At 54.7% G+C, this 9,946-nt stretch overlaps 3 protein-coding genes across 3 annotated transcripts; 1 reads left to right on the top strand and 2 right to left on the bottom strand.

Annotated features, from left to right (window-relative positions):
- Positions 1–274: 274 nt before the first annotated feature.
- Positions 275–904, top strand: K437DRAFT_111750 (uncharacterized protein). The gene is made up of 3 exons (XM_013387923.1): positions 275–419; positions 508–570; positions 660–904. Exons 1-3 carry the CDS (start codon positions 368–370, stop codon positions 854–856), a joined length of 312 nt encoding a protein of 103 aa, XP_013243377.1. The 5' UTR covers positions 275–367; the 3' UTR covers positions 857–904.
- Positions 905–952: 48 nt separating this feature from the next.
- Positions 953–2,165, bottom strand: K437DRAFT_268245 (uncharacterized protein; the record flags this gene model as incomplete). Its single annotated transcript, XM_013387922.1, has 4 exons — positions 953–1,339; positions 1,422–1,511; positions 1,902–2,099; positions 2,154–2,165. The coding sequence occupies 4 exons, from the start codon at positions 2,163–2,165 to the stop codon at positions 953–955; spliced, it is 687 nt and encodes a 228-aa protein (XP_013243376.1).
- Positions 2,166–4,448: 2,283 nt separating this feature from the next.
- K437DRAFT_256348 (putative kinesin-1 motor protein) lies at positions 4,449–8,342 on the bottom strand. The gene is made up of 6 exons (XM_013387921.1): positions 7,717–8,342; positions 7,569–7,642; positions 7,336–7,492; positions 5,265–7,258; positions 4,689–5,182; positions 4,449–4,597 (listed from the first exon to the last, which is right to left on the bottom strand). Exons 1-6 carry the CDS (start codon positions 7,961–7,963, stop codon positions 4,540–4,542), a joined length of 3,024 nt encoding a protein of 1,007 aa, XP_013243375.1. The 5' UTR covers positions 7,964–8,342; the 3' UTR covers positions 4,449–4,539.
- Between the last annotated feature and the right edge of the window lie 1,604 nt (positions 8,343–9,946).

The following is a 9,946-nucleotide window of genomic DNA, read 5'->3' as shown; positions in this document are numbered from 1 at the left end:
GTAGGTCCATGAGGCGATGCGACCTGATGCGGGATGCCTGATGCGCTCTACCTGATGAAAATAAGGAGGCGATGACGCTTGACAGGACACCGTACGGGTCGTCTGCAAAGTGCTGACATCGCCGCATCACCAACCGCCTTAATACCGCATAAGTGCAGCCCAGACCAAGAACGCAGGCCATCAAGGGCGGACTCTGTCTTGACACTCAGTGCGACCAGCAGGGACCCTGATAGCCCTATAGGGAGTTCGTTGCCAAACTCTTGGCATCCAGGCCAAAGCTTTAAAGGGGATGTGATTAAAAGTGAGATATCGAGGGGCTTATTGACGAATTCCACAAACACAATCGGATGCTTCTTAAAAATTTCGCATGAGAGATATTCCCGGAGTCTTGTGGCGTTGTGCCAGTGTTTCTACCTCGAGTGAGTGACGGTCTTTTTGACATTGATCCTCTCCAGAGTCCACTTTTTGGCTGACATCGACACCCATTTCGGGGGTGTTTTGCAACATACCATCGGGCTGTCAGGTGTCTTGGCATGGACGCAAGCCCTCTGGAGTCTGGGAACTTGCAAGGTAATGTTTCCATCAGCTTGTCCCACTGATGGGTGCTTGGCAACCCGGTTAAGGGATTTTCGCTTCTCCTCGGTCGACGATGTGTGCAGCTGCGAACTACGTCACCCTATGTGTCTATCCACATATAGTGGCAACGTCCGGGTTGTCTTCGGCGATGCTTCGTAGATGTATCCATGTCGGATCAGCAGTTCCTTCGCAGGGCAGATTTGCGAGCTGGCCTTCTTCGTCACATGAATGGCAGAATCTTGTGTTTATATTACAAAACATAACGACGATTCATTTCTGATTGGTATGTTCCTTTCATGTTCGAAGAGAAGCGTCAAGTGTACGGTTTGGAACACGGCCGTTCTCAGCATTGTCGTTTACACTTCTGATGGGTATGCTATAGCAATGTATTTCGCCAAGAAGACAAGATAGCGAGCTTGTCGACACGCAGCTTGGTAGCTGCATACGGGACGAGCGTGATGTCATGCCTGGTGCCAGTGTCCGCCGCGCTCTTCGGCGGCGTCTCGTTGACCTCCTGATCCTTTCCGGTGTTCCAAGAAAAGGGGCACGCGGTCGCGATGAAGGCGTACGCCGACTTGCCCCAGTCGAACTCTGGGCTCGCCGGCTGGCCGCGCGCAGGCTTGCTGTTATGGAAGTTCAGACTGGCAGGGTCGAACGCGAAGGTCCTGTCCGTAGTGGGCATCAACTGCAGGTCCTTGGCCTTCGCCTCACCGTATTGCGCCCAGTCGTAGGTCACCGTCGAGTTCCAAGAAGCTTCGATGACCTGTATACGTACAAATGAAGATGTGCCAATCGCCCAGGTTGGTGCACAAATGCTCGCATACAGTTCAGAAGGTACAACTAACATCCTTGAGAGGACCGCGCTGGGCGGACGTACCGCCATTAGGCGCGTCAGAGACGACCGTAGTTTGCGGAAGGGAGATTGTGACGGAGCTCTGAGTGACCAGAAAGCAGCACGATGTCCTCGTACAAGTTGCTGTCCGGCGCGACTTGCTTGGACGCCGCGCCGTTGATCGAGTATGTTGTGCCAGAAGTCAGCCAGGGATGCGCAAGTGCAGCTTGAACGTCGTCTTCGCGGTGACGGTGTACCCGAGGTCCGATTCAAACGGATAGATGGGGTCCACGAAGACGTCGACTGTGCCACCGTTGACCGTGTCGTGACGTGCGAAGGGTTGAGAAACATTCGAATGACAACCTGTTGACCCCAGGTCGTTGCCCACGAGGTGACGATGAATTTGGAGTATCCCTGTCTGTGATTGAGAGTGCAGCACGGGCAGTTACGCGCGAGGCCGTGGACGTTCGAGTAAGCACTATCGCTCGCGCACGGGGGTTTCGGCTATGTTGCCGGCGTACACTTGTACGGTCTGCTGCAGGTACCGGTGGTGCCAGAAGTCACCAGTGGCGGGGCCAGCAAACGAGTTGCGCGCGAGGCACTTCGCACAGTCTGCCTCCTCGTTGCGCCAGTGATTGTGGTAGAAGACGGGGTTGGAAAACATGTCCCTGCTCGAGGATGGCAGATGCTTCTGTGAGTCAGTGTGGCCCAGCACAATGACAGAGCAAGAAAAAGTCGTACTCACAGCCATGTACATTTTTACCACCCTCCACGGGTTCGTTCAGGCGAGATGCTCATCCGCCTGGAAGTGGCTGGCGTAATGGGTGTACGTAAGGTTCCACAGCGCAGCATGGCTGTCGAGATCAGTCTACGAGTTGGTCAAGCACCAGTTGATGGCAGCAACTTGAGCACCATCGTCAAGCTCACGCCGTGTTCCTCTGCGAGATGACGCCATTTCTACCCTCAGGAAGTTGGCATCTGTGGAGAAGTATGAGCAGGATGGAAGGTTATGTGTCAGTCAGCGATAAAAATCACTACGAAAATTCATCACAGCGAAGACACCTCACCGTCCCACGGCGAAACCTCGCTGTAAGTGAGGTCTCCGACCTCCTTGATTTCGGTTCGTGTTTGCGATAAGCTGGCTTTGAGAGGCAGAGTCTCAAAGCTAGTTCTCGTAGAGGTTCTGCATAATGTACTAGTTCTCATCTGTACGGACAGCGCCCCTCCAGACAAAATAAGTTTAAAAGTATATGCAATGATGGTCAATCGTCCTGCCGCTGATTGGTTGGCGGGGCGTGAGGAGTCCGTAAGAGAATCGTCAGGTCTCAATATCGACGTTTCCCCCGTTGCTCTCGTTAAAGTCGGTGCCATTGAGCTTGTTGTGCGCTCAGTTAACCCACTTGTAAACAGAGTCCATGACCGGACTACCGATGATAGCATCACCGTGGTACAGCTCGGCGTAGTTGATCGCACCGAGCAGATACAGCCATAAGGTTAATTGAGACTGGGGGCGAGAGCCGAATGAGCCGTCAGCAGCTTGGTGTTCGAGGGTATAATCGATGTCCGTGTTGCTCGAGTCAAGGAGGTCCTGGTTGCCAAAAGACGGCATCGCCACGAATGGAGGCATCGGAGTGGTAGACCAGTGCCAACTGTAAGAGGTCAACGGGGCTGTTTTCAGCATGATTCTTGGGTGATAGAAGTATGTGTGATGTACTGAAAAGGGGGTCCGAGTAGGTCACTTTGCCACCGATCCAGGTGCCATATTTGAAGATAGGGTCTATCGTGTGACGCCCCAGGACGAACAGAATCAGCGGGTTGCTATTTTACCGCGGTCAAGCCGTTGAAATTGCCACGCGCACAAACTCCTGCAGCTTGATCTGGTCAAGAATCCATCCGCTCTATTAGGTCGAGCCCAGGAAAGCTATAAAGTGCTGCCGGGGAAACACATCAAATGAGGAGTCAGGGAGAGTGTTTGCGGTGTTGTGTCGCGATTCGTGCCAACGCACCAGGCACAGAACTCATACTCACGCGCAGACGGCTCCTTTGCACTCGAAGCGACGAGAGCGGCAAGCGGCAAGTGTCTGCATGGCGGAAGACAGCACTGCTACCAATAATGTTGGCCAATGATGTTAGTGGTGCCAATATTAAAGAAGAGATCACAAGAAAGGATGCCGGCCGAAAGGAGTAGATCACGGTATATTGGTTACAACTGCTTTTGTGGCGGAGGGCTGCGGGCTGCAAGAGGATGTGGTGTCAGATGCCGATGCAGATGCCGATGTCGATTTATGGAAACGGTAGAGATTGAAGGACAATCCGATGGGATTGATGTCTTGAGAATATATATGCACCCTCGTTGAGCGCCCCCGTGGCGCCTGAGGACGACCTCGTGTTTGGATGGTCGTCGGACGGTCGGACGACATGCTCTCTGTTGTTTGACCATGTGGTTCACATCTTGGCGGCTACAGACAATCGTGGCCACTGCGCAGTGTCACCCAGCTCCAGTCTCCTGGATGACTGATAGTGATAGATATGCACTGTGTGACACTTTACCGCCTCGCTACCCGCTGCGCAGAGCTTAGATTCGTTGTGCCTGTCATCCCCCACCAGCGCGCAGCGCTCCTTGCCATTCCTGCAAAAGCCGCGACACTGAATTGCCACTTGCGTGGGCTTGACTGCGTAGTGTTGTATTCCTGTTAGGAAGAAGGGACTGCATGTATGTATACTGGGCAGATGGCCGAGATGACTTGATCCCCCACAGGCGTCACCCACGCTAACAACAACGCAAAAGCTCTCCAGCGTCGGGATTATTAGATCGATCCAACACCGGGGCGCAAGCGGGCAGAGCTGGTTCCGGGGCTTCCTCACTGAGAATTCCCTGAAATCGAGCTATCCTCGTCTAGCACGCGTAATTTCTGGGTATTCTCTCGCTGTCGGCGTATATTTGTCATAGATTGGCAGGTTACTCATCCATCCATCCAATGACGGACCAAGTGCATTATGACACCAACTGTCCGCTTATGGCCGGGAGCGAACACGTTGACTCGCAAAGACATTCTAGTAGGTACGGGACGTTACGATACAAAAGGGAAGGGGTATGAGCAAGGGAAACATCTCGACTGCGGCGATGCTTCTCAGAGCTGCTTGGAGGACGAGAAGAACCAGTTCGCGCGGCTCTTGGCCGAGTTCGCGCTAAAAAAAAAGCAGAACACAAAGCAAAGGAAACAGCCAATCAGCATCGGATGGCACATACACACATGCTTAGCCTAGCCTGGCCACTCACTCTTGCTGGGCGCTGCCTGCAGCAGTCGGTGCACGCGCGACGCCGCCCACGGGTCCTTGCCCCGAAATCGTCGGCGGGGCGGCAGCGGCGGGCCCGCCTCCTCTGAGCGGCTTTGCGATCCTGCCGAACGCGGGGTTGCCGCCGATGCCCGGCATGGCCCTGCTCTCCTTGGCCTGGTTGAGCTTCTCACGGACCGCTTGGATCTGCTCCTCGAACTTCTTGTTCTGGATGTCCAGCTTGGTCTGACTGTCAGACAGGTTGAGCTCGAGCGCCTGGATGCGCTCGTTGCGCGCGATCAGCTTGCGCTCCGCGATTGCGACCTCCTTCTTCAGCGTTGAGTTCTGCTCGACCAGCTGCTTTTGCACATGCGTCAGCTGCTCCAGGTTGCGCTCAAGGAACGCCATCTTCTTCTGCTGCGCCTTGGTGTTGCTGCTGCGCACAACGTTGTTGTACTGCTCTTTCGATTCATCCAGTGAGATCTCTAGCTCCACGACCTGGGTTTCATGAAAAGCAAGGACGTCAGCAGAGTGCACAGCATGCAAATGCGACCCGCTGCTTCCCCTCATTCAGACTGACCTTCTCGCATCGGTTCTGCAAGTCGCGCATGAGGCTCTTCTTCATGTTGTCAAACTCGGCCAGCTGACTGGTCATGGTCTTGCGTACACGTTCCATTTCCCTCGCACTCTCCGCCAGATTCTTGCCGCCCTCGACGCCGGCAGCAGTAATGACGAAAGCGCGCTTGAGCTCGTCATTAGCGCCACGCAAGCTCTCGTTGGTTGCCTGCAGCGTCGCGACCTCTTTGACCTTGAGCTCGACCTGGCGCTTGAGGTCGGCGATCTCGCCGAGCTGCGCCTCACGCTTGCTGGCGTACTGCGCCTCGAGCCTGTCCTTGAGCCCCGCTGCGCCGCTGCGGGACTCTTCCTCGCGGATAGTTTTGACGAGCAGCTCCTCGTAGTCGGTTTCGAGCTGCGCCAGGCGCGCTTCCACCTCGTCACGTCGCTGGATGAGGATCTCCGCCTCCTCCTGTGACTGCCGCACCTGCCCCTGCTGCTCGCGCACAAGCGTCTGGCTCTCGAGCAGCTGCTCGCGCAGCATCGAGATGTCGTCCTTGGACAGCTCGCCGCCAGCGCCACCAGCGCCGTAGTCCTCGAGCTTGGCGAGAGTATCGCGGATCTGCTCCTCCTTTTCGCTGACGATCCCGGCGTTGAAATCGGCCATCATCTTGGCCATCTTCTCCGCCTTCTTGCGCTCCTTCTTCCCATCTTGAGCCGCCGCATCCTTGCTTGCGGCACCAGCGACGCTGCCGCTTCCGCTGTTACCAACTTTGTTGGCCGTCTCATTGAAGCTCTTCCGCAGCTCCTCGAGCTCGTTAGCCATGTCCGCATTCTGCTCCTTGAGAATGTCCATGGTAATGCTTGCCTCCTTGTGCTCGTAGGTGACGCGCTCGAGCTGCAGCTTGATCTCGTTCATCTCCGCGGTCATGCTCTTGTTCTCGCTCTCGAGCAATCCCTGGCTCTCGCGCAGGAGCGTCAGCTCCGCCGTCGTCTCGCGCAGCCCGCGCTCTGCCTCCTTGAGCGCGTTCTCCTTCTCGGAGATCTGGTCGGCTAGCTCGTTCTCGCGCCGCAGGAACTCCTCGCGCTCGTCCTTGTCAATCGACAGTGCCGTCGGCGTCTCGGGCCGCGAGCTGAGCTCCTTCGTCAGGACCTCAACCGCTGGGCTCTGCGGCCGCGTGCCATTGCTGAGATTGGCCGATAATCGCTGCGCTGTGCTCACAGGTGCTGCTACTGCCGGTGCAGCCGCGGCAGGCAATGAGACGGGCGGTACGTCGAGCGAGGCGCTGCCCACGCACGGAATGGCTTTGGCCAATTCCGCCCATGCCGCCTCTGGCACCTTGCTGCCACTACGCCACATTTTGAGCTCCGACTCTAGCGCCTGAATGTAGCTCTGGTAGCGATCTGCCTCGGCCTTGATCTTCTTGAGCAGCGCCTTGAGCTCCGCGGGGCTAAGCTCGGCATTGACACGGGCCTTGTTCTTAATTGATTTGGCACGCACACCGAAGCGCAGCGTTGAAATGGTCTCGTCCAGGTTGTACGAGCAGGGTGAGCAGTTGATGATCAGCGTCGTTCGAGAGTTACCACCGAGTGACTCCTGCAGGATGCGCGTGAGCCGCGAATCTCGATACGGGATGTGCGTTGATTTGCCGTCCGTCAGCGCGTTGATGACCATACCTAGGGCACTGAGAGACTTGTTGATCTTCTTGGCCTCCTCGAGCGTCTGGCCGCTCGCGCCGGTCTTGCCGACCTTCTCGCTACCAGCCAAGTCGACGAGGTATAGATTACCTGTCTTGATGCTCCCTGTCTCTGTGTTGCGTTGCTGAATTGAAATTAGGAAGATCGAGTGGGAGCGCGATGACTCGGCGTTCATGTTGGTCGAAGAGACGGCGCGTGCGAGACCACCTTGCCGCATGATCTCATACACGTCGGAGGTCGAGCCGACGTAAAAGTCGGTCAATCCTTTGACGTATACGCCTCGAGCCTTGTCTTCATGGATTTGTAGGTTGTCATTTTGTGCTGCATCCCACAAGAGGATATACGTCAAATCCTGCTGTCATGTGCAAAAGGCATGTCGGCCGCGCCATTGGACTCACGCTGCAGCAAATCACGAATCTTCTCCATGTAGATCTCCATGTAGCTGACCTTGACCAGATACTCCAGGTTGGCGGGGCTGCTCATGATGCTCTCAAAGATTTGCTCCGTGATTCGCGGAATGATACCCTTGTTATGTTCATCATCGATATCCGAGCCCTGGGGAGCAGCGTGGCAGGAAGACGTGTTAGTCTGGCAAATCAAGCTGACACAGGAATACTACTGCTCAACGCACCATCATTGTAAATGTCTTTCCGGATCCAGTCTGGCCATATGCAAAAATCGTTCCGTTGTATCCATTGATAACGTCTGCGAGGCAATCAACAATCAGCCTGCTCTGAACATGGGAGAGTTTCCTTCTGAGGAACATTGCAAAGGCGCACCATTGACAGTCTCTTTGATACCATACTCGAACACATCTCGCTGCTTGGTGTCCATCGGAAAGACGCGATCGAATGTGAAGCCATTGACCGCATCTGCGCCCGCGTTGGTAGCGCTTGGGATCTTAACAGCTTCTTCGCCTCCCTGCGTCTCGGCGGGAAGGAACTCGACGATGATCTCGCCGCCCTCCCGCAACTCGAGGCTGTTGGGAGGGCGGAAACGCGCAACGACCTTGACGTTGCCGGACATTGTGAATGTCTAGCCTGGTTCAGGGCCGAGGTTGAGGCTGGGCGAGAGGAAGTAGATGCTGTTGTCCTATAGCGTCTAGTTGTCCGGCACACAGCGACCTGTACGCACAGGAGCCTGAGCAGGTTCACAAGACAAGAGAGTACACACTCTCTCGACTTGCGCGCTGCCAAGGAGTGCGTGCACGGAGCTGCCTATAGGGGCAGGGAGCGGATCGGGTGACTCTTGAATACGTGCACCACCAATCCACCGCACCGGCCGCTTTGGCACTTTGCTACGGGTGACTGCGCGCTCGCTAGTCGATATGCTCGACGCGCCCCAGCGCTGTCTGATACCTTTATCTCTGACGAGCAGCTGCCCACCGGGTTCTCAAACAGCACAGACATCAAATGGGTTGCAGGCGAGATCAGCAAACAGATAGACAAACACGGTGTGAGATTGTCACGCAGTCAGTTACAGATCGAGAGGGACGCGCGCAGGCCTCTCGCCCCCCAACTGTACGGCCTAGAGAGAGCAACACTTTTGCAAACTGGCAGGTTCGAAATGTGTAAACACAAGCATTGCTTATGTGAGCAACCCTTTCAAGTTAGGGTACCACGGTTCCATTCTCTCGCAGGCTGTTTACACAACTGTAGATTTGCGTGGTGCGACTCGGATGGTACTTTGCCGAAGGCTTCAATGCACCGTTCCGCTGGAGCTCGTCGCGACTCAGAAGTGGGCTCCATCAACTTTTGCTCTTTTGGCTTCACTCCAACTTCTTTTAACTTCCTTGTCTTCACTTTGTACAAGGTGCACATCGCTTATTTGACCTTGGCACTCTACGACATGCCTTTCATATACACTTGTGATTTGGATGGGTTGGAAAGATCTTTCTCGGACAATCTGGCACCTACGCGAGTCCTATTGACTATTCGCCCTCTTCGTTGATCCCAAAGCCGCATGTTTGCCAAGTTCCTGCTTTCAATAGGGTTCTATGGCCTGACATTAACACTTCTTTGGGGCGTGGGTGCTCGTCGACGCCGTGGAACGGAATCATAGGTTTTGTTGATCAACCACTACAGAGTCGTCCATTTGGAATCAGGTGCATTGAGCTATAGCAAGAATTTGAGCTTCATTCAATTAATGCATTTCTCCTCAAGGATGGACCAGCGTGGCTCACCTTGCTTTTATGATCTCTGAAAGCGCAGTTCCTTCATCAAGGCAAGAATAAAAAAATTCGCAAGTGTGCCCGTCTCTTTACTTGAAACAGTCGATGCTGCTTTCAGATCCTCTGCCGTCTTCCGACAAAACGTGTCTGATGTTGGCTAACTTCGGATTCCTCTTGCCTACACCGAGTGCAGCTCCAGTTCGACCGGCAGGAAACGCCTATTTCGAAACTGCAATTCCTTCATTCAATCGAGCAAATTCACTCTCTAGGGGAGCTGGACGGTCCTACTGTCCGTGAGGGTCTCGTTGCGAAAGTTGACATGGCCTCGAGCGAACCCTAGGCAGTAACCATTGCTCAACTGTCGCAGTTGTCTGAAAACAAGCTGCTTTCATTTATCAAGAACTTTGAACCTGAAGAATACGCGACAGCTTTCACTGGTGAAGGCTGTCCAATCAATGTGCAGCCAGGCCCAAAGCAAACGGTTGGGTGTAGCGACTTTGCCAACGACAAACGGCCGCATAGAAGCACAACAGGAAGGATTAAGACGGCTGTAAGCCGAAGACGAGGAAGATCGCGCTATTGCAAAGAAGGGGAGATCGGCAATGGCTGCTCCCTTTGCGACTCCTGAACCCACAACTTTCCTTCTGTACAACGTTGGAGCATGGAAGGGCGATATGCCTCGAACAGCGCCGCGGAATTCGGGAGGCTTGCACACAAACGCCGGTTACACGAGATTGAGCGTGATGAGAATGGAAATACCCCAGCTTGGCGCAAATCCAGCCACCGACGAAGAAATACTGCAACGCTCAACGAAGGCGGCGCATACAATCGTATATTCT

This window comes from Tilletiaria anomala (assembly GCF_000711695.1).
Source record: "Tilletiaria anomala UBC 951 chromosome Unknown K437scaffold_38, whole genome shotgun sequence".
NCBI lineage: Eukaryota > Fungi > Basidiomycota > Exobasidiomycetes > Georgefischeriales > Tilletiariaceae > Tilletiaria > Tilletiaria anomala.
Note: the sequence above shows the minus strand (reverse complement) of the source record. Positions and strands in the feature narration are given on the sequence as shown.